Source organism: Notothenia coriiceps, unplaced genomic scaffold (genome assembly GCF_000735185.1).
Source record: "Notothenia coriiceps isolate Sejong01 unplaced genomic scaffold, NC01 NC01_scaffold00037244, whole genome shotgun sequence".
NCBI classification, from domain to species: domain Eukaryota; kingdom Metazoa; phylum Chordata; class Actinopteri; order Perciformes; family Nototheniidae; genus Notothenia; species Notothenia coriiceps.
In genome coordinates, this window is record NW_011369945.1 from 16,532,814 (window position 1) to 16,558,494 (window position 25,681).

Below are 25,681 nucleotides of genomic sequence, written 5' to 3' on the forward strand. Positions count from 1 at the left end.
TCACCAACCTTGCTTTACTTTTACTCAGACAGAACTTACACCATTCTCACGTAAGCAAACGTCGTTTGCGTCACTCATTCATTCTGGATTCAGAGCCCATATCGTTTATCAACTCTGACCCCCCAAGAAATGTGCCGGGGGGTAATAGCATCAAACATACTTTTAGGCTATTTGCTCACATTAGTTATTCAAACACTCGAGAAATACATTTTATGTAAATATCCATTTAAAATTAGGAATGTCCCGATGTATTCCGATTCCGATCATTTGATTTTGGAAAATTTGCCGATTACCGATTTTTTCCGATTCCGATCTTTATGCAATTGCATTAAGAGAGAAAAAAGAAAAAAAAGCATTCAGTTGTCCCTTAGGTTATTTTTTTTATTTAATTGGGATATTCTATCCAACATGGATAATAGCTTCTTTTTTTCACAGCACAGCATTGGATCAGTTTCAGTTGTGCAGCATTGGATCAAACAACTAAATAAAGCTTTCAGTACTCGTTAGCTTACTGCTACAATTAGACACTGCGCCCACTCTGTTGCCAGATTTGAGAGAAATAAGCAACCAGGTCTATGAAAACAAGCCCCAAAGAAGCAACACATACATGATGTTGTGTAATTTGAAACCAAAACTAAGGCCTCAGGATGACTTTAAGACTTGAATATGGTCATTTTTGTTTTGTAATATTGAATACAAAATAAAAAAAAAGTATTTATTAAAAAAATAAAAAATCCCGATCCCCGATTTTTTTCTCCCGATTCCGATCTTTTGAAAATCACGTGATCGGCTCAGATCCCCGATCACGTGATCGGATCGGGACATCTCTAATTAAAATAGTTATTATTATTGTGCTAAAATAAATCCAGTTGGTCGTGTCATCATTCAAATCTGGGTCATTTGATTGAAAATAACAACGTTAAAATGACTTCTTTAAGTACTGGAGCAGCTAAAATGTTTTAGTCAGAAGTTTAGGTGCCTGTGAAGAATTCAGTATGATTCTCCTGACCTTTGACCCGTTTTGTTGTTTGTGTGTAGAGAGCGGTGATGATGTCTCTTGGTCAGATATGAGAGATCTGCTCCAGCAGCTTCTAGACGTTCACTACAGCCTCCTCCGATACCTCTGCCACTTCCTCACCATTGTGGAGTCCAAGCACGAAGAAAACCGCATGACCGCCCACAACCTCGCTACTGTGTTTGGACCCAGTGTCTTCCAGTGAGTTGTACCTTCTTTTTTTTTGTTAGACGTCATCAAGCTAATAAAATAAACACACATGGGCAAATATCACCATCATTCACTAGCTAATTTTATCCCACATTTCTTTCATTTTAATTATGGCTTTTTACCTACATTGATTGATTTGAAATCCTCTTAGTGGGAACGCAACAAGCTTTAACACAACATTGACATATATTCAATGATATAATAATTATATGGTGAGCATGTGAGCAAATGGTTGCCAGAAACACATCCAGCCAATACGGGCAACATTAGCGCTCATTCAGAGTCGTATTTCTGCTGACCTGATGAACTTAAGTCCAATATTCACTCTTATTTTTAGCTCTGTTTTGGTCCCTTCAAACTCCTGATGGAAGTTCCTGAGTCATTACTCCCTTAATATTCATTATCTCGTTGCTAACTGTGCCTTTAGTTGCTGCTGGGCATGTGGAGGGCGGTCAGTTTGACATAGCGAGAACTGTGACCTTTGCAATACATGATTGTTGCAATCTTTAAATAACAGAGTTATTAGTAAGGGAGTAAGTCTGGAAAATAACACGCATACTCCTGGATCTAAAGCTGATATCCAATCATCTCTCCCTTTTTCTGTTGAGTGAGTCAGATATTAAACATTGGTTGCATATGTCAGAGCAGTAGCATCGGTGGAATGATTTCACTCTTATAACATGCAGTACATGAGGAGTTAATTTATGAATTTCAAGTCATGTCCAAACCACATACATTTCAGCTTTTCTGTTATTTCTTTGAAAATTGAAGACAAAACAATTGAAATGCCCTCCAATATTTGTGGAACATCTACAAAGGTTAATCAAAACAAAATAAAAGCTGTAATTTCTTTCTGACTCTGTCAAAGTATTCGGCCAGCAGGTGGTGCTGTAATTTATTTAGTGTAGATAACATCATCAGCACATCAATCATCAGTCATGAGAGTAATAAACTGCTCGGATACTAACACAAGATGACATGCTCATAAATGTCTCATCTACATGTTTCTTTACATTGTGTAGACAGCAGTCTATAAACTATCCAGGTTCTGAAGTCTGACATTATAATAGGCAAAGGTCACATGGTCAATAACACTGATTTACTCTAGTTAATGATGTAAATTATGACATACAGTGTTTCCCACAGAATTTCCCGGCAAGAAAAGCCAAAGGCCCCTTAACCTATTCGGGTGGCCCACACATCCACGGGAAATTCTGTGGGAAACACTGTATGTCATAATTTACATCATTAACTANGAAAGGAACGTTTGGGGCTCTCTGCTGGAAATGCTACCTCCGCGACCCGACCACGGATAAGCGGGAGAAGATGGATGGATGGTCAACTCCCCTGAAATTAAAGCTCTCCAGCACCTGGTTCATGTTAGGACTAGGGATGTACTCACCATGGCCTGCAGGTCGACCTGGGGGTTCCAGTCCGAGTCGTACAGGATGACCACATCAGCTGTAGCCAGGTTGATACCCAGTCCTCCAGCTCTGGTGCTCAACATGAAGATAAACTTGGAGCTGTTGGGCTCATTGTATGCGTTGATAGAGATCTGAAAAACAAAGTTACATGAAGATTATGTTTTGACTTGACTCTTGTTAGAGGACAAACGATGGGTAATATGTTGAGGTAGTCAGTTATTTGGCGTCTTGTTATATGAGACCCGCACCTGTCTCTCCTCGTGCGGCGTCTGGCCATCCAGGCGGCAGTAGCCATAGTTCTTCCACATGCAGTAATCCTCCAAGATGTCCAGCACCCGGGTCATCTGACTGAAGATGAGGATACGAGAGCCTGGACGGAAGAGACAGTATACTCTGTCAGAGGAATGGATTAAAACAAAGACAGAAAGAAACAGTCCATGCAGTCCTTCCTTTGAGACAGCACTTAAAACTAGTTATTAAACTACTCTATGCATTCAATTTCTTTCTGTTTTTATTCTGACAAAAGCTATGTTTGATTGCAATTGGGTAACAAACTGAGTGGGGCAAAATGTACAAGATATTTGATTGCACAACAGAAGCAAAGAGTAGAAACGAGAGGGTAGATACAGTTCCTGTAGTGGAATATTTTTAGATGTTTGTACTTTGGTTCTTTTACTCGAGTAAAAGTATCAAAGTCCGTCTTTCACCACTTATGAATGAAACACAACGATGTGTTCGATAGCATCTTAGTATCCTACATTTTCAAGATTCTGTAATAAAGAAATACTACGTCTTCCGGCACATTCACAACATGACTCTCTACACACCCTGCTGCTTCATCTTGGGTAGCAGCTTGTCCAGCACCACCATCTTGCCGCTGTTCACCACCAGATGGCTGTCGGTGGTGTACGGGGGTCCGGGCTCGGCCCCGTCAAACAGGTACGGGTGGTTGCAGCATTTCCTCAGCTGCATGAGAACGTTCAGCAGACGCATCTTGTCCATCTTACCCGCTGAGTTCAGAATGTCGATGTCCTTCATCAGGATCTTTGTGTACCTGATGGCGTATCATGACGGGAGGTCATATTACATACAGGTGTACAACAATTTAATGTGAGTACACAGTTTAGTTCAAGCTGTAGGGATCAATTAAAGCTCAACTGCTTACCACTCTCGCTGCATCTTACTCAGGCCCACGTACATCTTGATCTCTTTTTTCGGAAGCAGACTTTTCTCTACGTCCGCTTTGATACGACGGAGCAAGAAGGGACGCAGCACCTACACACACAACATTCAATCGAAGACACGTCAAAAGAGTGCTTTGACTTTGATGAGAGTAACACCTTACATTTGACAAAGTAGTTGGAAGTTCAAAACTTACAGTGTGAAGACGTTCCACCAACTTGGTATCACCCAAGCAGTTGTTTGTGTCGAACCAGGAATCAAAGTCCTATGGGGAAAAATAAACATTAGTACCAGAAAACAAAGCACTTTGATTCTAAATAACAAAATCGGTACAATTAGGGACTCCAGCTTGAAAGCAGGTTTATCGTAGGGCTGTGCAATTAGTCGTATTTTAATCTCGATTTTGGCTAGCAACGATTACGAAAACAACGTAATCGAAATAATAAAAAAAAAATGTTAATTGTATTTTCAGTTGAATTATACTTAAAGTTCAGGTTAATCAACTGTTAAAAACATACTTTTTATTTTTTCAAATGATTGATGTTTTCAAAGTAAATGGATAATCGTTTTTAATAATCGTGATATCAATTGTTGACCAAAATAATCGTGATATGATTTTTGCCATAATCGCACAGCCCTAGTTTATCGTATCGTCTAAATCTCCTGATATTGCGCATTTCTAGGCAGTCTTTACCTCTGATGAGTTAAAGACGTCGGGCAGCAGGAAGTTGAGCAGAGCCCACAGCTCGTGGAGGTTGTTCTGCAGGGGGGTTCCGGTCAGCAGCAAACGATTGGTGGTCTTAAATTCTCGCACGATCTCTGACAGCTATAGGAAATAAATGGCTTCATTAGGAAAAACTGAGAAACACAAGAGTGGTTCTGAAATATGAACATATATATTTTGTTTCAGGGATGTGTCTGACCTTTGATTTCTCATTCTTGATTCTGTGGGCTTCGTCAATGACCAGGTATCTCCAGTTGAACTTCTTGAACACTGCCTTTTCAATGATGAGCATCTCGTAGGATGTGACGCACACATCCCATTCTCCGGGCAGCAGCACATCTCTGACCAGGGCATTCTAGATTGATGAAAAACATTTGATGTTTTTGAGTCTGGTTTATTTACCTTAGAAAAAGTTATTTTTCTTTAGTAAAGCTAAAGTTCTTCTGCATGCCGTTTTCAAATGATCAATTCCTTCCTCACATACAGTATAATCCATTCTTTGGATACACACTTGATATGTAACCTACATGAGTCCAATTGACCAAAACAGTTTCTCATTGCAAAACAAGCACATTAAAGTCAAATCTATATCCAGCTATTCCAGTTACAATCATAACACTGTGAGGCAGCGTACCCTCTGCTCTCTGCTTCCGATCAGGCAGACGGCGCGCAGCGAAGGCACCCATCTCTTGAACTCATTCATCCAGTTGTAGAGGGTGGACTTGGGCACTAGCACCATGTGGGGACCAGGGATGTTCCTGTAATGCTTCATGTAACCCAGCAGAGAAATGGTCTGCAGAGTCTTCCCCAAACCCTGAAAAACAGCACAGTGTGTGAGATAAACAGCAGTATGTGTGAATTCAACAATACAATGTGTGTCACTCCCCTTTAAAAGAACAGGTTACAGTTTTAAAGTACTGACCATTTCATCAGCGAGGATGCCGTTGATGCCGTTCTCATACAAAGATATGAGCCAGTTCAGACCCCGGACCTGATAGTCTCTCATTTTCCCTTGTTTGACATCTAAATGAGAAACAAGAAAACATCGTCATCACTTCTGCTCATGATTTTTGCTATATACCTTTCAAGCCTCAATAGAGAAGTAGAACATTGCTTACAGGAGGGGGAGTCATCAAAGCGAACGCAGACGTTAGTAGTTTTGGTGCTCTCGCTCAGAAGCTCTTCGTCCTCCTCTTGCTCTGTGCGGCGGTGTCGGTTGCTGTTTGAGCACAGAAATCAAATATTAGTTTTCATGATCGCAATGACAGTATTTATGAAATAAATAAATTGTGTTCAATTACTCACTCTCCGGCAGACAGCAGATTCTGTTTTTCATCGTTCTTCATGCGAGGACGCCCTGGCTTCATCTTCAGCGGGGAGGTGGGGGTCTTCTGTGCGGCTGGTTGGATGAAATGAGCAAACAACTCTGTTTGCTTGAGCAGGTACTCAAATCTGTTGGTCCGGTCTGTGAGCTGCACACATGGAAAAAAAGTATTGTTAGCTTATATATCCAAGATCCGAGTGGTGAGATTTTAAAGCTATGGTTAGATACTTACCACTTTCTCCTCATACCCCAGACCAGTTTCTTTAGGTTTGGTAGAGGAAGTGGCATCTTGTACATCAGCCCCAGCCTCTGAGGCCGACTCTTTCCCTTCATCTGAAGACTCTTCCTTCTCCTGAGTGAAAAAAAAAAATGGTTGTTCAGTTGCTTTCTTCAGATTTAACAACAAACAGGAACAGATTTGACAAACCACCAGCTCTGTTCTCGGATGCTCTCTGGAACACACAGCATATGATGGAAGATCTCCTGTTACGGATAACAGCTCCCAAACAAGCTGCCTGTCCTCTATTAAGCAGGCGTTGCTTTGTTTTTAATGCATTTTATTCATAATGTATTGCTTGTTTCTTAAGTGTCATTACGTTTTTTTCAAATACTTCACCCTGTAAGCATGTATATAATCCTTGCCTGTTCATTGTTTGACTATAATGGGTGCTCATCACGTATGGTAGTTATTTTTCTACTGTTTCCTGTACTTAAACTGCTGTGACACTTTCTGTGTACGTTTATTTAAGTAAAACGGCGGAACTTGTTCTTCTCTCTACATACACGTCTGAAAACATGTTGTGTTACTCAGTTTGGTATGGGGTCCATTGCTACTTTGTCACGTTTTTTGTCTTTACTTGTAAATACTCATTCCTCTTTTGTGTGTATCCGTGACACTACACGTGCACTTGTCCTGTAATTGCTATTTAACTTAACAAACATTAATAAATAAATACAAAAGCCCTTTACTTGTAATGGGTTTAATCAACAAAAAGTGGAGTGAAAAGCATGTTGCAGGCACGCAGCACCCCTCGCTTACAGTAGCCATCGATGCTCTGTTCCACTGAAAACAAAGGCTCAGACGGGACAGCTGGGCAGAGGGCTGCTCGCTGCGTTCACGAGGTTTCCACAAGCCGCAATAATAGTCACAAAGGACTCGCTGGGTGACTGTGGTCACAAACCGTAAACAGAAAGTACTTTGGGACTTTCATAGGGATGATAGATGGGTCGATAGCGGGGCTAAGCTAGCTGCCTTAGCGCTTGTGAAACAGCCTGGCCCTGTTGCTGCTATGTAGCTTCAGTCCCGGGTGAATGGGACAGAGCTGTTGTTGTCGTGAGCTAACTTTAGCTCCGCCGCGGTTAGCTAACATAACTAGTTAGCTCAAAAAGCCCGCATTAACATTGACTAAGTAAACGTTTATCAAGACCGAATTGAAGGAACGAGTAGGTTTTTGAGTTTGGTACATATGTGGTAGATCTAGGGGAAATTAAGTCGATGATGAGAGGAGACGATGCCCATTTTTTAAACATCTTACCTCTGCTGGTTCGGGTTTTGGAACTTCAGTCGGTTCTTCCCGCTGTTCCACGCAGCTTAGGAGTTCGGACATTTTTGTCAAATTTCCCTCTACGATTCAGATGTATCGTCCGTTATTTGGTGCCTTGTGTGTTCCCGTATAATATCCGTTTAGGATTTCCCGAACTTTCTGCGGGTAAATAAGAACAATTATGCTGTCTATAATGAAAGACACATCGGTTGGTCATAGGCAGCACGTTCCCGCTAGCAAGTTGTCTCGGGCACCCGCGTTATTCCCGCGCCAGTTACCCAGTGTGTGCACTCTATCGCGATACTTGGTTAAGCTGCCTTTAACGGTGGTTGGAAATGATTTAGTTTTCAGTAGATTTCTTTATCAATATGTGGTAACGTAAGATAATAATAATAATAATAATAATACATATCATGATTATAATAAAAAGCAAATTAATTGTTCATTTTTGCACGTTTCAAAGCTAAGATTAAAGTGAGATTTTAAAGTTCTACAAAATTAGCTACATATGAGACAGAAGTTAAATAAAACAATATCATTATTGTTAAGTTAACATGTCTTCAAGAAGTAGTCCTATAAAGGCGAGATGGAGGAGGGGTACTTGAATGCAGCACGTCAACCACACAGGAGCAAACATATTTATTCAAATGTCACCATTCTTTATATCTTTCTTTTTTTTAACTGGGTACCATAGTTTGAATTACTCAACACGTAACATATGCGTCACAGGCAATATTAAGACGAAAATTGCTTCACTCATGGGTCCTACCAACTTCTCTGTCCATAGGAATGACGTCGGTGAAAGGGTAATCAGCTGATTCTGAGCGATCAAATGAACCAAAATAAAACGGTTTTACCTGTTAAATCTCGGTTATCATCTACCGACCATTAAGGATTTTCTCATCGGACATCGTTGGCATGCTTTATTTGGGTAAGCACACATCGTAAAGCTTCTGAATGGCGAGAATACATGACGGTATTTATGCTAAGTCAGAGGGACCTAACGTTACTCAGCTAACGTATCACAGGCCTGTTTGGTTGCTTTGTTCTTGTTATCATGTTGAATGATGTTTGTAACAACTGTTGCCATGGAGCGGCAGAACAGGCAACAACTGTTTTACATTTTTAATAATATTCATGTTTAGGTTTTAACTGCCAGGAAATCAGAGTAACCTTTAACGTTAGCCGATACAGCTAGCCTTAGCATGCTAGCCGCCTGTACGGAGCACAGATAGCCGTGACAAGAAAAAACACAAGGCGTTAATGTTTAAAACAATCTCAAATTTAAAGACTTGCTTATCTCAAAATAATCGCGTTGTAAAAAGAAATAATGACATACTATCGCCAACATTATGAGATATTTTGTGAAAAGTCATGTTGTTGTTATTTTCTCTACCGGCTTGTAAAGCGTATTTGAGCTCTAGGAAAAGCGCCCTATAAAAGTGTAATCTTTTGAGAAAATGTCTCATTATTTATGTGAAATTAAGACATTATGTTGCTATTCTAAGTAATTGTTTCTTACTTCTCTCTTATTTTTATTTTTTAAATCATTGTAGATTAGTCTTAGTTGTGTACTGTTGTTGGTTTACTGACTATTGCTTCACTTTGACATCTGGAAATAAATGGTTTCTTATTAGTTAGTAGGATTTCCCATTATTTCTGATTTTGTTTATGTATTTATTTTGTAAGTTCTCTAACAAGTTCCTAATTAATATCTATTTGTCAAATGTTGTTGTGTATGAGCATTACATTTAAACAATTTCTTCCTGTCTTTGGCACAGCATATTCTTTCACAAAATAAATACATCTAAATATTGTGTTTACATTTTGTGATACTTTAAAAGCCCAATAGTCAATTTGTTTAAGCACCTTTTTTTGCCTCAGTAGCCATATGACAGTGAAGTCTATGAGCTCTACATTCCAGTTGCAGCACAATAACGCTGAGCAGACATTGTCTACCTTTGAATGCTCACAGTCTGTGCACTCGATGAATGCAGACAATGTGTGGAGTCTGGTAAAAAAAAAGAAGACCTGTTGCTCCCATTGATTCCCCCCCCCCCCACTTCAGACAGTTTGACATATCATTATAGGAATAGCATGTGTTACTAACAACCACAATAACAACTCTGTTCTATTCCTATACCCTTGTATGCTGTGAAAGTGAGCCATATTACACCATGCCCGAACCCTGATCATAAAAAGGCCTGAATTATTTTCGTTTTCTGTCCTCTTTTTTCCTACTGTTACATTTCAAAAATATCCTTTTGTGAAAAAAGCATATCAAAGATTTGATTAGACTATTTTGCTATGGGAAAAAAGTGAACGAAGTGTCTAATTATTTCCTTTTGCCTTGGACAGACCGTCATCATGGACAAGATTTTGGAGGGCCTTGTGAGCTCCGATCACTCTGTTCCAGTGAAGAGGGCCATAGTGAAGAAGGTAGTGGAAGCAGCAGAGAAAGAGGTGACAGAGGAGCAGTGTCATGCGTTGTTTACTCTCACCACCCGCCTCATCCTGCTTGGTGAAGATGCATTTCAGAGGCAGATCGGCATCCAGGTTTTGGAAGCCTACGCGCGTTACCACCGGCCAGAGTTTGAGCATTTCTTCACTAAAGACTTTGCACTCACTCTTCTCCAGCAGGGCTATGCCCACCTGGACCGCAAAGATCCAGCCGTAATAGACTACATTCACTGCTGCCTGCGGCTGCTCATCAGCTGCCCCTCGGTGCTCGAGATCTTCGGCGTGATTCAGGTGGAGGTTCTGAGGATGGTGTGTGAACGTCCTGAGCCTGCTCTTTGCGCCCACCTGAGCTGTTTGCTGTCGGACTTTGTGCAGTGCCTCCCGAGGGATAAGTCGGGCGTTTTGTTCTGCCAGCAGCTGGTGAGGACCATCAGCTACTTCCACTGCTTTGCCAGCCAAGAGCAGGAGCTGAGAGAGTATGTGGGTCAGGTGACTAAGGTCAGCACACTGCTGCAAAACATCTGGAAGGCAGATCCAGCCACACTGCTTCCCTCTCTGCAAGAAGTGTTTGCTATTATCTCTTCCACAGGTGAGTGTCCTTCCCACCTTCCTTCCTTCCTTCCTTCCAAAATGGTTTAATACATGGGGTTTCAGGTTCGAGGAATATAATATAGTAAATGTTTTTCAAACTTGGGCTAATACTACCTTACTTAATCCTTAAGGTACGCTTTGGGACACCTGTAATTATAGGTCCTAAAGAAGCTTAAGATATGAACACCTTTAGAATGTATTCATAGATTTATAAATGTCTGCCTACCCGTAATACAAAAAAAAGTGCTTCCATTTGGCAACAAGGACCCATGACTTATACCTCTGCCTCCATAAGTCTTAGCATTAATGCCGGGGTGTTATTAGCACATGACTAAGCACACGGGGACAATGACCTTGTTTCATTTGAATTTTTTCGAGACCCTGCCAATAGCCGACTCTGATCCCTTGGCTTAGTAATATAATTTGTATAGTTTGGATGTTCATTCTTCCATATTCAGTGCTACTGGCACCCTGATAACATTTGTTTTAATGTGTAGGTAGTGGCCTCATTTTACACACTTGTCATTGCCTGAAGCACTTACCTTCAAATGACTGATTCAAGAAGAGCATTTTCTCCAAGGGTAAATACTGAAAAGCATTAGTTGTTAGGATGTAGTAGAGTTCAGAATATTTAAAGCTGCAGTTCTGTTGTTGATGGTACATTTTGAAGGATGTCCTGTGCAGTGTTGCAAGTGATTGAAATGTGGAGCGGCACAAAATAAACAGGAAGCAGCGATTTGTAGATGAATAGCCACACTGACGGCATGCATCAGGGTCACTCTACCTTTCAGTGACAGTTCAGGGTGGGCTGAGCTAATATCTAAAGTGCTGGTGTCAAAACCACAGAGCCACACTGCCCTTCCCAGATATAACAAAAACACTATAGGACACTATACAGATACTACAGTAAACCATAAAAGGAAAACTGTGAAGTGGGATCAATTATATTAATATAAGCTATCCAGATCCAATACATCGTTTCGAGAGGTTTTTTTAGGCCTATTTGCAGCTTTATTATGTACGAAAAATAGGTATTATACACAATACTCATACAACAAATGCCTCTACAGAATGTGAACAAAACACAAAATAAATCTTTAGAAATATAAAAATGAAGCCTGAGTTTGCACTGGTGTCACACTGCACTGATTCTCAAGGGGTCCCTGTCACTGCTCGTCTAGAATTTTCACAATCTGCCATTTTACTAGATAGGTATTTTGGTATCCCCCAACTATCTGTCCACTGATGCAAAAGGAAATGGTTGGGTGTAATATTGTGTTGATTTCTGGCAGACTCCTCCTTTGACCCCTCCATCGCCCTGGCCAGCCTGGTGCAGCACATCCCCGTCCAGATGATCACCGTGCTGATCAAGAGTCTCACCACAGACAACAATGTGAAAGACGCTAGCATGACTAAAGCCCTCTGCAGGTAACCTCTCGCATCCAATCATACAAGATGGACGTCACACTTCTACACGTTATTTACACTCCCCATCTATCTCTCTCTGTAGGATGATCGACTGGCTCTCTTGGCCTCTGGCTCATCATGTGGACACCTGGGTCATCGCTCTACTGAAAGGGCTGGCTGCAGTTCAGAAGTTCACCATCCTCATAGACGTCACTCTGCTCAAAATCGAACTGGTAATTATTGAAAACTCCTCATTTATTATTGATGTGCAAAACAGAAATTGTATGCATCTTTTAAAACTTCACAGATGTTGAATTGCATTATTTATTAACATGAAATGCAGCAGTTATACTTAATGATATTATACCTGGGGCTGGTGACAAACTCCCCAGCTTGTATAAATGTATTCATGACTTTGTTTTCAGGTCTTCAGCCGCCTGTGGTACCCCATTGTGCGGCAGGGGGCGCTTGCTGTGCTCTCCCACATGCTGCTGAGTTTCCAGCACTCTCCCGAGGCCTTCCATTTGGTAATGGATCTCCTGCTTCCTCACAGCCCATTTCCCTCTCATATGGCCACTTTATTGGCTTTCTTATTTTCTTCTCTTCTGGCCTAAATGACTTTGAAGCTGCAGCAACTTCTTTTCCCAGAACCCCAGGCTCGGCAGTGCTCTCCCACTAATGATGTGTGAAGCACTTAAATGCCGGGCAATGGCCCTTGAGTTGGCCAATTTCATTAGTATCTAAAAACATGAACGTTCTCAAAAATATTCATCAAATGACAGCGAACCCTCTGTGGGGTTCCTGATGTGCAACTAACCTCTGGCTGACCGTACTGCAGATCTGTGTGATTACAATTAGTGTCCTTAACATTTTTCATCTTCATCCCTCACTGTTCCAGGTTGTTCCACATGTGGTGCATCTAGTCCAGTCTTTACGGACAGATGGTCTCTCCACCAGCAAAGCGTTCCTCCTGCAGTTCACTGAGCTAATACACTGCATGATGTACCAGTACTCCGGCTTCCCTGACCTCTATGACCACATACTAGAGGCCATCAAGGTAAAAACATACAACAACAAATGGTTTGTTTACATTGCAAACGTTTCCTAAGTGCGCTCTGTAACTATTCATTTAAAATGGTCTTCAAAGGATCTCCCAAAACCAGAGGAAGAGAAGATTAAGCTGGTGTTGAATCAAAGTGCCTGGACGTCCCAGTCCAACTCGTTTGCCTCGGGTCCTCTGAAGCAACTTGGAAAGTCTGAGACTGGGAAGACTGGCCTGGTCAACCTGGGAAACACCTGCTTCATGAACAGTATCATCCAGACCCTCTTCATGGCCACAGAGTAAGCTGCTGACCCACACTTAAATACACACATGCTGCATTTCTTTAAAATTGTATACTGAAACATAAGGCATAAATATGGACCACCTGATTTTAGGTAACCTTCCCTTTATTCTCAGTTTCAGGCGACATGTTTTATCATTACATCTAAATGGTTCGAACACATTGATGAAAAAGCTCCAGCTGCTCTTTGCTTTCCTTGCACACACTCAGGTAAGTGTTGTCCTGTGTAATAGGTAGAGCAGAATATCTTTACTCATGTCAACAACATTGGATGATCCAACCACTCTGTTGTTTGTGTCTGTTTCCTGCAGAGGGCAGCGTTTGCTCCCAAAACCTTCTTGGAAGTATCTCGGCCTCCCTGGTTCAACGCCGGCTCTCAGCAGGACTGTTCTGAGTACCTCCGATTCCTTCTGGACAGGTACGGCTGCGCGCCCAACAGACCAGATGAATCATAACAGGATTGTGTCGATTTTTAAAGTATAACATTATTTTTATTTGTTATACCTCCTTTATCGTTCCCCTTTTGCCAAATGAATAGAATCTGCCAAAATGATGCAATGTTAGGCAAGACAAGTTCATACATAAGCACATTCAACAACAAGGCAATTCAAAGTGTTCATAGTTCAAAAGAAACTGATTATAAAATGTATTTTGCATACATTTAATACAGTGATTTAAAACTATTTAAATACAAAAAAGTATGTAGTAAATATGCTATTTTCCTATGAAGAACACATACAAAGCATTGTGAATGTACAGTGTGCATGTCTGTGGCTTAATGGTCATCATTAATGACTGTAATTTCTTCAGAACCAGTTAGTATATTGTTACCTCAGTGTCCCAAATAAAAATCAACACAGTATTTTCTCCTCTAATGTTGAGTGCCCTGTCTCCTGATCTCAAGGTTACACGAAGAGGAGAAAACGATTCAGGTCCTGGAATCAGTAAAGCCAAAGATGGCCTCTCTTGTTGACACAAACGGCAAAGAGCCAACAGCTCAGAGTTCTCCGGAGGTCGCTGAGGAGTCATCTCTGACTCCAGCAGAAATGAAACCTGAGGACGACGGCAGGACTTTGACAGAAAAGATGTTCAGGGGAAAGCTGATCACAGGGATTCGCTGCATGCAGTGCAACTGCATCTCTGAGAAAGGGGAGCCTTTTACAGACCTCTCCTTGGCCTTCTGTCCTTCTGCCACCTCTCAGGGCAGCCCCCAGCCCGAGGGGCCCTCAGAGGAACCCAAAGGTCTCTGCCAAGGATCCGTCAATGGCGGTAGTGAAATATCTGAGCCTGGCCCGGCCCCAGCCCCAGCCCCAGCTAGCAATATCAATGATGTGCCAGTGGCAAATGAGCCTCCTCTCTCCGTGCCGGACCTGGTGAACTACTTCCTGGCTCCAGAGATCCTGGACGAAGACAATGCCTATTTCTGTGAGAAGTGTAGCTCACTGCAGCGGGCAGAGAGGACCATGAAAGTGGTATCGGCGCCTGAATACTTAATCCTCACCCTGCTGCGATTCTCATACGATGCCAAATGTCACGTCCGGAGGAAGATTCTGGACAATGTCACCATCCCGCCACTCATGAGACTTCCTGTTCATGCCCCTTCAATGCCCACACAATGTTCCTCTTCTTCCTCCTCTCCTCTGCAAGTGGATTCCCCCGAGAGCAGTGAGAATCTGGCCAAGAAGCTCAAACCGTCTCGAAAAGAAGAGGAGGAAGAGGAGAAGGAGAGGATTCACGGAGCAGAGGAGATGAATGGAGATGACGAGATCCTGTCAGTGCCCTATGTCCTCAGCTCAGTGGTGATGCATTCTGGGATATCGTCCGAGAGTGGCCACTACTATTCATATGGGCGCAACATTAATGGAGCAGATGGAACGCAGCACACAGCCAACCACTTAGCCCTAAAAGAGGATTTGGGGAATGGACAGGGCGAGTGTAGCCTCTCCACCTGCTCAGCTCTCCCCATCCCACCTGAACAGAGAGACACCGTATCTAACGGAGGACAGGAGGCCAGGGATTGGCTGCTGTTCAATGATAGCAGAGTGACATTCACATCCTTCCAATCAGTGCAAAACATTACAGACCGCTTCCCCAAGGACACTGCTTATGTGCTCATGTACAGGAAGCAGGAGCTACCGGGGGAGAACATCAACAGGGGGCTGGTGGCAAATGGGATGAGACCGAGTGCTGAGCCTCCCCTGCAGAAAGAATTACTGGATGCTATTATCAAAGACAACAAGCTGTATTTACAGGTACGTGGGGGCGATTAAAAAAAATACTTCTCCCACACACAGGCATTGTTTTGCTAATTTTTAATCTGTTTCTATAAATGATACAAATAAAAGGTAGCCATGTGTGAAGTGATTAGAGCAAATATTTCATCTCCTGCTAAGACGTTCATTGGATGTTTTCCGACTTTACATGCATTTGTCACGTAACATCCTTACCGCTACCCCTCTGAGCATGAGGTTATTATGGAAAAGCGAGAGCTGTACTCTCTCAGGTGGAAAGAAGCTGAGGGAAAAAATACCGTACTTTCACAGATGACTTGAGGCCTACGGAGTATAGGATCTTGACGGAACTTGAAGCCAAATCTGAACTGTCCCGTTATAAGACGTGAGGTGTAATTTCACGAGTCATTGAACTGTGGTGTGTCGAGTTCACTTTTCAGCGTACAAGTGACTAAATCTTAAAAGAAAGTAAATCCCCTCTAGAGGGTGCTGTGATATAGTAAATCAAAAACACAGATTCCCTGTCAGTCACCACACCAATGCAGAGTTAACTCTTTGGAACAGAAGAAGAAGAAGAATGAGGCATACTTTATTATGGGGGACATTCTGTACACACAAACTGTACACATGCACTCATGCACAGAACCTATACACTTAAGGTTTGAAATACACTCATGCATAAAAAGCACTTGTATCAGAGCGGAGAGACTGACATGACACTGTCGGTGCCTTGCTCAAGATGCCTTCACAGTGCCCAGGAGGTGAAACTGGCACCTCTCCAGCTACCAGCACAGACATTTTCTTAATTTGGTTCAGTGACCTGAACCGGTGACCGACTAGTCGATATACGGAGCATGTGAGGTATATATTTAATCCCCTTTTTGAAAATAATTCATTTCCTCCATGCTGTGAATAGGAGCAGGAGCTTAATGCCCGGACCCATGCTCTCCAGGCTCCTTCATCCTCCTCCTCATTCAGGCCCAACGGTTCAGATGACAATAACCCACCGGGGAGCTGTGGCCCATCTGGTGGAGGTGGAGGGGGAGGGGGCTTCAACACCATCAGTAGACTGGTCTTCTGAAAGAAAAAACCTGCTGGAAAACCCAAATGAACTGGCACTAAGAGAGTCCTGAACTGTCATACCACAGATGTATGTGCATATAACCTGATGACCTGAGCACTGACATGACCTAATCACTCTCACACACACACACACACACACACACACACTCTCTCTCTCTCTCTCTCTCTCTCTCTCTCTCTCTCTCTCTCTCTCTCTCTCTCTCTCTCTCTCTCTCTCTCTCTCTCTCTCTCTCTCTCACACACACACACACACATCCGCTCTGATTCTGATCCTAGATTTGATCTCAATGTTTCAGTCACTATTTGATTGATTTTCATTCTTGGTTTTTAGCTAAACAATGTTTATTTTCATTAATACTCCAGATTAAAAAAACTTACAAAAGCCTTGTTTGTGCAAATGTGTACTATCACTTTAATTAGATAATGATGATAATAACAATCTGCACAAATTATTAAGAATTTGAAACAAGTTGAGACTAGAACCGGCTCATATTGTCGGCGTTAACTGAGTGTTTATAACATACCTCTCACACACAAACACACATACACACATACACACTCCCATCAACATATGCAAATACATGCATGTGCGGTGCACGGTACAGAAGAAAGCACTCAACTGTAAAATAAGCAAGACTTTTCTGATTTGTCACAGTTCTGAATATACAGCTAACAACCTTTGTGTATTTCTGATTTGCATGCAGCTTTTCTTTTGAGCTGTAGAGTTTGATTTTTATGATATTTGAATATTTTGATGTGGGCTTTGCTGTGTTTTACAGGTTTCATATCACATGCAATAAATGTATATATGACTTAAAATATCATTCTGAATTATCATGGAATACAAAACTATATGTGGAAAGTGTAATACTGTGTTTGGGTAATCTGAAAGATAAAGGCATTTTCAATAAGAATATGTATTCCTCCTGTCCTCCCACTAATAGGTAGTGTGGTCTCATGAGAAGCAGCGTGTTCAGTTTACAAGTAACTGTTAAACAGCAACATAGGGAGACTTTAGTGTTCATGCTGACTTTATGTGCCTTTTGATAATGTGTATTTTTGAAGAGGAATTGTCAGGATACACACCTCAGCTGTACCCTGTTAATATTCATACTGGATCCACCTGTTCCTACAGTAAACAAAACAGTTTGTTATTTGTTGTGTTTTCCAGGTTATGTAAGATAAAGTTATTTAAGATGTTTTTTCCGCCAAAGACAGCAGATGTTGGGGACGAAACAATAAATGTCATTGCTAATACAAGCATTAATTGTTAAAAGATAATAAATGAAAAATGTAAAAGTCAATTAATAAATATGTAATTGAACGAAGACAAGACGAAGAAGCAGTCGGTTTCTGGAGACCTCACAGATTTGAAGTATGAAAGCGACTTTGTTGATTAAACAAATACAGAACTGTACGTTGTTGCATAATTCATAAAAACAAGCACATGTGTAATCTTTTTTGCTTTAATTGCAATACTATTTCTGCAAAAATGGAAGTGAGTATAAAAGCAGTCACTTAAAAAGGAAATGGGAAATGACGTGCATAATCTACAATTCCCCTGGGCAACGGACGGACGAAAGTTGTAATGAAGCAATAGCCAATTATTTGCAAAGGCGCCATTTATGTCTAATAAGCAATTGATAGGGTACAAACACAGAAGTGGCACTAAAGCTTTCAACGGGCACTCAATGATTCTCAATTATTAATCAACCAAACCATTACATGTTTGTTGAACTGTTAACTCTTGGGATTGGTATTATATATTCTCTTTATACGTTATGTCATAATAGAGTTTTTGAATATTGAAAAATGTGACAGATTTTTATTGTTTCCAAATAGTGACACCCTCAGCATCCTATCAGGGTCGCTACAGCATGTATATGTATATAGTATAATAATGTCTGGTCTGATCATCAAGTGTGGCGAAAAATGTGTGATGCACTTAGATTCACATTCCTCCATTGAACCTAGATGCTGTTGTTGACACACACTAAAGCTGTATGCACCTGTACATCCCAAACTATGATGAACGGACACATGCACAGCTTCATACAGATTTTATAAAACATGCTGCATTGCATTACATTACATGTCACTTGTTAGACGCTTTTATCCAAAGAGACTTACATACTTAATACTGTGGACAATCCCCACAGGAGCAATTTGGGGTGAAGTGTCTTGCCCAGGGACACAACGACATGCTGACTGCAGTGGGGTTGGACCCTGTGACCCCCCTGTTCGAAAAACAACGCACAACCCACTGCGCGATACGCCTCCACGCCCTGCATCAAGGCACTAAAGATATTTGGTGTTGTAACACTTAGTGCTACATTTCTGCTAAATCTTTAAACATAATTCATTAACTGAAATGGTGTGTGGTGTCTACAGCCTTTAATTGCTCCCTGTTTCTTCATCAATACCGAGGCTGTTGAAAGAGTTAATGTGCCTGTGCAATGGTAAAGTCATTAATCATGGACAGGGGACATCCTTTGGGGGAAGTGTTTACCATTACAATGGCATTCCAATAAGATTCCTCAGATACCATTCTGAGTCTTTTGGGATCATGTCTTTGTTCGTGGATTAGACTAGTTTGTATGCTGTGCCGAATCCACTATATTGATCAGATATGGTAAACCAGTTCAATATTACACACCTTCAAAAAACAGTTTGGTATGGACAGTAGACAATACAACTACTCATCTATGTTTCTTAGAATTCAGTTCAAACCAAACTAAATCAAATGCATATATCTCAAGTATAAGTTTGTAGTTTAAATGAAAGTTCATCAAGAAAAAAGAATATCGGTGTATTGAACTGAAAACAATGATATGTACAACAATAAAAAGGAACTTCTAATGAAAGATACATGTCAGAATAGTAACCACAACAATAGCTAAATAAGAGTCTATCTATCTACCTGCTATTCTACATGACATGCTTTTTATGGCGAATTGTATATGGGGAATAAACATGCATGATGGATAGTGTAGTTTACACGTGCAAGGCATTCTTGGGACCTTTAGTTCACGCATGAGGAGGGAACTTCATTTGTATTTACAGCAATAGTCTGAGCCTACTTTTACATGCACATGGCTCCATAACATCACGTTTCAACTACAAAACCGCATTACAGTCCTTTGTTGTTCTTTGGGACGAGACATAAAGGATTGTTGGACTACATGTCCCATGGTTGAAGCTCCACAGTTTCGCCAGCACGCTGCCGCCTCCCCATTTCGCCCTCGGTAGTAGGAAAAAAGCGAGTAGGGCTACACAAATGTGACATCTGGTAGGAACTTTCAAAATAAATATCCTAAATGACCGACACTAGGTTGAAGCTACAATATAAAGGAATGTGGTAATTGTCGTTGTTAATATGAATATTACTTTGAAGAAAATGTAATCAACACGTGAGTGAATACACCTGTTTTCTTTATCGCTTTTCCTTGTTAGCATAACACGTAGTCTACTGCTAATTATCACCAAAGATATTAAATACGTTGCCTGACTCAAAACATTAGTTTTACTTTATTAATGCATTCATTTGTTTATTTACTCCCCCCTTAATTGTTATTATTTATGACTGTGCAGTTTTTTTTGTGTCATTTGTTTTGTGCCCGCTGTAATGTTTTGATCTTGTCAATCGTTTTCGTATTGATTTTTTTTTTACGATGACCGATAACAACAACGTCAGTTTAATCCCTTAACATCAGCAAGATAGATAATATTTGATGACCATTTCAAATACACTTAAGACTCACAACCTTTACTTTGAAAGAATTCCACAACATCCGGTGTGTGGCAGTTGTTAGAACGGTTAGCTTGACGCCGCCATGTTCCAGAGGAGGGTGAGTTTAGGGAAAGACGGAGCCACCCTGTCAATCACAATTAAGGAACCATGGGAGTAAACTGGTAAGGAAGCTCGGCGCAACCACTGTGTTTACTTTACGGTATTTTTTTTTTTATTTGCGCAAAAACCGACAACTATGCACCGGCTCACTGTGGGACATTTACCTCTGATCTCGCCAACTGGGAACCGCTACACTTTGACGGGAATTAGCATGAGGCCATACATATAACAACAAAAACTTAGCGACTTTCAGTTGCTTGCGCCTATTTTTTTGCCCCCACAGCGTTCCAGTTTCAACAGAATACACAAGTCACCATTGGTATTTGTACAAAAGGCGGTGCCGCAGAGGTTTATATGAACTCCAAGCTCAGGATATACCCGTTTATTTGACTACAAACCGTGGAAAATCTGGTCTGTGCATTTCAGAGAACTACTGCCTTGTCGGTGAGTCGACTTTCGAGGAAGGACTGACGGTATTTGTCGCTCTCAAACACACAAATGCTACACTTTAACTTTCTGTTTTCCAACTTTACAGTTTGGGCTTTGTGTCAACGTTTTTTCCTTTTCAGGTAGGCTTACAAGAAAGAAGACACTCCCAAAAACAAACGAAGCCCAACAGCAGGCTCCGCTCCAGGCAGAGCAAGAAAGGAGCAGATATGAGTGGGGGAGATGTGGTGTGTTCAGGGTGGCTGAGAAAGTCTCCTCCTGAAAAAAAGTTGAGACGTTACGTAAGTGCACTTTATATCTCATCTATTACATTGTAGTAACTTAACTCCCTACACAAAACGCCAGCAATTCCCTGGACACTTTTCATGTGCACGGTTGGGCGCAGTGACATGTTTAGGCCTTATCTCATACTCTAACAATACCATTTTCTTTTATGACTCCTTGAGGCTCAATTTGCTTTTACGTCCTTTACAGTAACGTAAGAATGACTTTACCATGAGGCACCTTATTTTCAGTTGTGTTTTGCTCAAGGACACTGTTTCACTGATGTTGTTATGGGTCAAACATGACCTCCTTAATGGCTAGTGCATGCCAATACACAACGATCCAATCTCACAGCATTACCTTTGAGGATTGGATTGTCTTGGACCAATAACACAATATATTGTTTACTGTTGGAAGAAATGCTTGTGCAGTCACAGCCAGCTCTTTTAGTGTCAAAGTTGGTAGATTGTCACGCCACGGGTTAAATCATTCACAAAACAACTGCGGAATACATCAAAGGATGACCCCATTCCTGCCAACAGTGTTTGTAAAAAGTTGTCAGATGTGCATAATTAACTTGTTTGTCAGAGCTACCGTAATTGCTAAGGTTTACCACCCCAAAACTCACTGATCACTCATATACTTTCACACTCATTATACTTAATTTATCCAAAGTTACAGTCTTGAGTAATCCTCAGTTATTGTTGTGGACAAAACATGCCTCTTGTAGCAGTAATCATCACTGCTTTGTGTGCGATTATCTCTGCGTATTTGTTTTGAACTTGGAAAGAATTGTCATATCCATCAGATAGTATTGTAATCGCAATTACGATTTTGGCTTGCAACGATTATGAAAACAACATAATTGAAATAAAACGATTATTTTTTATTTATTTTTATTGGTTTTTCAGTTGAATTATACTTAAAGTTCAGGGTAATCAACTGTTAAAAACGTACTGTTAAATATTTTTTTTTCAATGATTATGATTTATGCCATAATCGAGCAGCCCTACCATCAGCAGCGTTTATGAATAAGAAAATAGCTTTAGTAGGACTAGGACATCTTAGCAGTGAAATCCAAATGTTTTCCTTGTGGATCATTGGATATCTCAGTTATTGGTATTTGAAGTACAACGCTCTCAACTTGAGAGGAAGGATGTTTTTGCAGAAACCAAAGATCTAATGCAGTGTTTTTTCTGGAAGCAATAAAAGAAAAATCTAGCCACAAAGGCAGGATTTTCACATGGCTCTCACATTCAACAGAAGAAAGTCAGATTTGATGTGGAGCAAGTCAAAATCCTAGTTCACTTCCTTAATGTGATTTTCTTACCTTAAATATTGTATGCTTTTTATGGTTGGTTATAACTCAATGCTTCACAAGGCTGACGATAAATGACATGTTATTTATATTTTGTAGAAAGAACTAGCCATTTTTTATGTCAGAGGTAGCACTGATGTGGTAAGAAGCACTCCAGGAAGTTCTCACTTTTGCATCCACTTGAGATAATCTCTGAAAGCAAGTGTTATGACACAAAAGACATGGTTTAAGAAGAACCACTTCATTTTTCTCAAGGGAATATGCCAACTAGATGCACTAATATTATAACCCGTGGTTTTTTATGAGTAGCATGGGAACTGCTCTGATCCTCTTTTATACATTTGTATGATGTTTGCAGCTGATCAGCAAACTACATTGTTGTTTGTTTTTGTAATGTTTTCAATAATCAATGGGGTTTTGTACTGGCAGCGTTTGATTGTTGAGACATTTTTCATTTCAAATGAATAATCAGCCCTTAAAAACCAATAAGGTTAATACAGGAAACATGGGAAGCAACTTTACTTATTTTGTGGGGTTTTAGCTACAGCACCACATTCACTGTTCTGACTAGAGGGTTATTAGGTTTATCATAACAGATGGCTATGCACAAATAACAAAGACTTGGCTGCAAAAGCCGAAAAAACACCCTTTTTTTAGTCAATTTCATGAGCTGAAATACTGATCACCCAAAAAGTTTTTGTTTGGGGGCCAGGTACCCCTCCCATTGAATGCTCGGTCACATGAGGCTGTGTAATCCGTGGAAGTGCTGACTAGACTTTTTCTGGCAGATGACAAAATGTTCAACAGTTACCTATGTAGCAACTCGCCTCCAGCTGTTTGAGTTGATGCCTACAATAAATAGAGAAGTTGATTATTTTCTAAAATAAAATAAAATAAAACCATGAATACTGTATTGTGATGAAACATTGTGGTTTCAGGCTGGCAAGGGTTAGTGAAATCACTTTAGAGCTTAATTTAGAATTGTTTTGGTATTTGAATGGAAACTTGTGTTGAATATTGGGCAAGCATATTTGGGGTCTGTTGGCAAAGTTATTATGCCGCCTTGTGATTACCACCAATAATATTCGCTATAGTAAAATCTGTTGGGTCTGTCGGATGATGCTATGTTCACGTCACCTGTACATATCCTGTTTCACCGGAGAGGAAATAAATGCAACCCTTCAGCTCTCTCTCAGGGAGGATGAGGTGATGGTGAAGCTCTGTTTGGCAGGGACATCACCCACTTTCTTCCTATGCCACTATTTGAGTGAATTTTAGATAGGTTAGACACAAGTCAACCTCTTTAACTCTTCCCTTTTTTTTTTTTTTTACCAAAGACTACCTTTTTGTTATATGGGGGAACGGGATATGTAGGGAGAGATAGCAGGTCCACAGTAAATGCTATGTTGAAGTGGTGAGCATCGCCTGAAGCTGGGAACCTTTAGATTAATTTGAGATGCAGCTTAGCTTTGTGTGCCAGGATTTTGAAGGCAGTAATCTGGAATAAACATGGCTTGCACTTCATGTAGGTACCTTGAAAGTATTTGAAAGATGCTTTACTTGAATTTAAAAATAACTAAACAAACCTTGCTTTTTTTAAAACCACTTTGAACCTCGGCGTTCGTGTTAATTGTCCAATACCTGTCTTATCTTATTGAAACAGTTCATCCGGTAACTAGAAAACTCACTGTATTTGTTCTGAAACTAGTGGAGCAGTCAGTGTCGTCAAAGTAAACATTTGGTGTTTAATGACTGATTGAAAAACAAACCAACAATAGGAACGGGATAAGGATAAGACGCAATGCAATATTATTTGAGCATACCACCGGCTTGAGATCAGTTTATAAACCCCGTCTGCAGGCCTTACAGCAGCAGACTGGAAGCCGGGGCCCCTGCTTACTGAATTAACCACTCAGGGCAAAGTTTGCCCCTGAAGCTCTGCTGCTGATTGGTGGAGCTCAAAGGTGAAAGCAGTTCAGCAGACCTGCCTACATCTGAGCAGCACCAGCCATCATATCATGACTCAGGACTGCACACATTGCCTCTTACCAAGGAATTAAGTGTCAGGAAGCGATAAACAAAACCTTCCTATTCTGGTCAAATCAACCTGATGTTGACCACTCTGGTGAGAGATTATTAAAGAGGATACATGTTTCACCGTTTTTTCTTTTCCTATTCATTCTGAGATTGAAATCGGTTTCTTAGACAGCTCCATCAACATATAGAGCTCTGGTAATTGATGACTTTATAATTGCAGTCAGAATCCTCTTAGGAAAAGTCTACACTTCCTGTCCATTAATTTCTCATTAAGAGACAGCCTAGAGATATGTAACCACATTGCTTCTGTAGGACTTCTCTCAGCCAGTTTTTCATAACTGTGTCTGCTGCGGTTTTCCATTTCATTGACACTGCATTTTTCATCTGCTTCTCCTTTCTCACTTCTATTTTTCTCACTCTTCAATCTGTGAATTTGGTCCAAGTCCACTTCTAAAACCCGCTTCAATAGAACAGTTTGAGAGTGGCATCTCCACGACAACTGCAGTGTGCTATCAGAGGGACATTAGGACCTGCAGGGATGAAGTGGTTTTCAGCACCACTCTGTTAAAGATAGTGTGCATGTGACAGCTCTTTGCCTCATGAAATTATTATTTGAATAGAGAGATGATTCGCTATTTAGAAGAAAACTGAAACAGGCCGTTTTATGGTATATCTACCATGGACCAAAATTACACGTCAGTATCTCTTTATAATGAGAGCATCTTCTTGTTATAACGAGACACAGAGCACGCTTGGCGGCAGCATTACAAAGTAATCAAAGACATCTAAACCAGAAACTTACAGTACATTTAAAGGGGGCCTACAGGCAAAGCAATTTTGCTAAAGTCAGTATGTTTACAAGTGTTCTTCTTCAGCTGCTTTTTAAGAGGTACACCGAAAATCTGAAATTCCCATTCATCCTATCGACATGCTTTTATTTGGTCCTGCGTTTATTCTCCACGTTAGTTCATTACAAACAAGCCTGCAACACAATGACAACGAATGCTTATGTTTTGAATTGCCTGGAGAATTCCTCATTTATTTCCTTAACCATTATAGTCTGTGTAGTCTATTGTCATTTACCCACGGAACAGATAAGGATACAGTTGTACACTTCGTCTAGCCCCCTAATAGGGCCTCACTGCTGGACCAAAGGCTTCTGGGTAGACCGGAAGAAGGAAAATATTGAACTCTAAAGGTCCCTCTGATGGCTGTACAGCGAGACCG

General features: G+C 40.8%; 2 protein-coding genes across 2 annotated transcripts; one reads left to right on the forward strand and one right to left on the reverse strand.

Annotated features, from left to right (window-relative positions):
- Positions 1-2,512: 2,512 nt before the first annotated feature.
- LOC104964865 (SWI/SNF-related matrix-associated actin-dependent regulator of chromatin subfamily A member 5-like) lies at positions 2,513-7,684 on the reverse strand. The gene is made up of 13 exons (XM_010793757.1): positions 7,415-7,684; positions 6,112-6,231; positions 5,861-6,027; positions 5,674-5,774; positions 5,478-5,578; positions 5,190-5,369; positions 4,755-4,910; positions 4,526-4,657; positions 4,028-4,096; positions 3,815-3,924; positions 3,477-3,703; positions 2,898-3,019; positions 2,513-2,780 (listed from the first exon to the last, which is right to left on the reverse strand). The coding sequence occupies exons 1-13, from the start codon at positions 7,484-7,486 to the stop codon at positions 2,601-2,603; spliced, it is 1,737 nt and encodes a 578-aa protein (XP_010792059.1). The 5' UTR covers positions 7,487-7,684; the 3' UTR covers positions 2,513-2,600.
- Positions 7,685-8,221: 537 nt separating this feature from the next.
- On the forward strand, positions 8,222-16,685 carry usp38 (ubiquitin specific peptidase 38). The gene is made up of 11 exons (XM_010793758.1): positions 8,222-8,354; positions 9,782-10,472; positions 11,767-11,902; positions 11,985-12,114; positions 12,307-12,408; positions 12,780-12,938; positions 13,029-13,222; positions 13,341-13,434; positions 13,536-13,642; positions 14,129-15,476; positions 16,372-16,685. The coding sequence occupies exons 2-11, from the start codon at positions 9,791-9,793 to the stop codon at positions 16,534-16,536; spliced, it is 3,117 nt and encodes a 1,038-aa protein (XP_010792060.1). The 5' UTR covers positions 8,222-8,354; positions 9,782-9,790; the 3' UTR covers positions 16,537-16,685.
- Positions 16,686-25,681: the final 8,996 nt, after the last annotated feature.

Bases quoted from the DNA above. Each gene is read 5' to 3' on its own strand.
- usp38 (XM_010793758.1), top strand. From the start codon at position 9,791: ATGGACAAGATTTTGGAGGGCCTTGTGAGCTCCGATCACTCTGTTCCA. The intron at 12,115-12,306 runs GTAATTATTGAA...CTTTGTTTTCAG, and splicing joins CTCTGCTCAAAATCGAACTG to GTCTTCAGCCGCCTGTGGTA. The intron at 13,223-13,340 runs GTAAGCTGCTGA...CTTTATTCTCAG, and splicing joins ACCCTCTTCATGGCCACAGA to TTTCAGGCGACATGTTTTAT.
- LOC104964865 (XM_010793757.1), bottom strand. From the start codon at position 7,486: ATGTCCGAACTCCTAAGCTGCGTGGAACAGCGGGAAGAACCGACTGAA. The intron at 6,028-6,111 runs GTAAGTATCTAA...CCATGTGTGCAG, and splicing joins TGGGGTATGAGGAGAAAGTG to CTCACAGACCGGACCAACAG. The intron at 5,775-5,860 runs GTGAGTAATTGA...GTGCTCAAACAG, and splicing joins AATCTGCTGTCTGCCGGAGA to CAACCGACACCGCCGCACAG.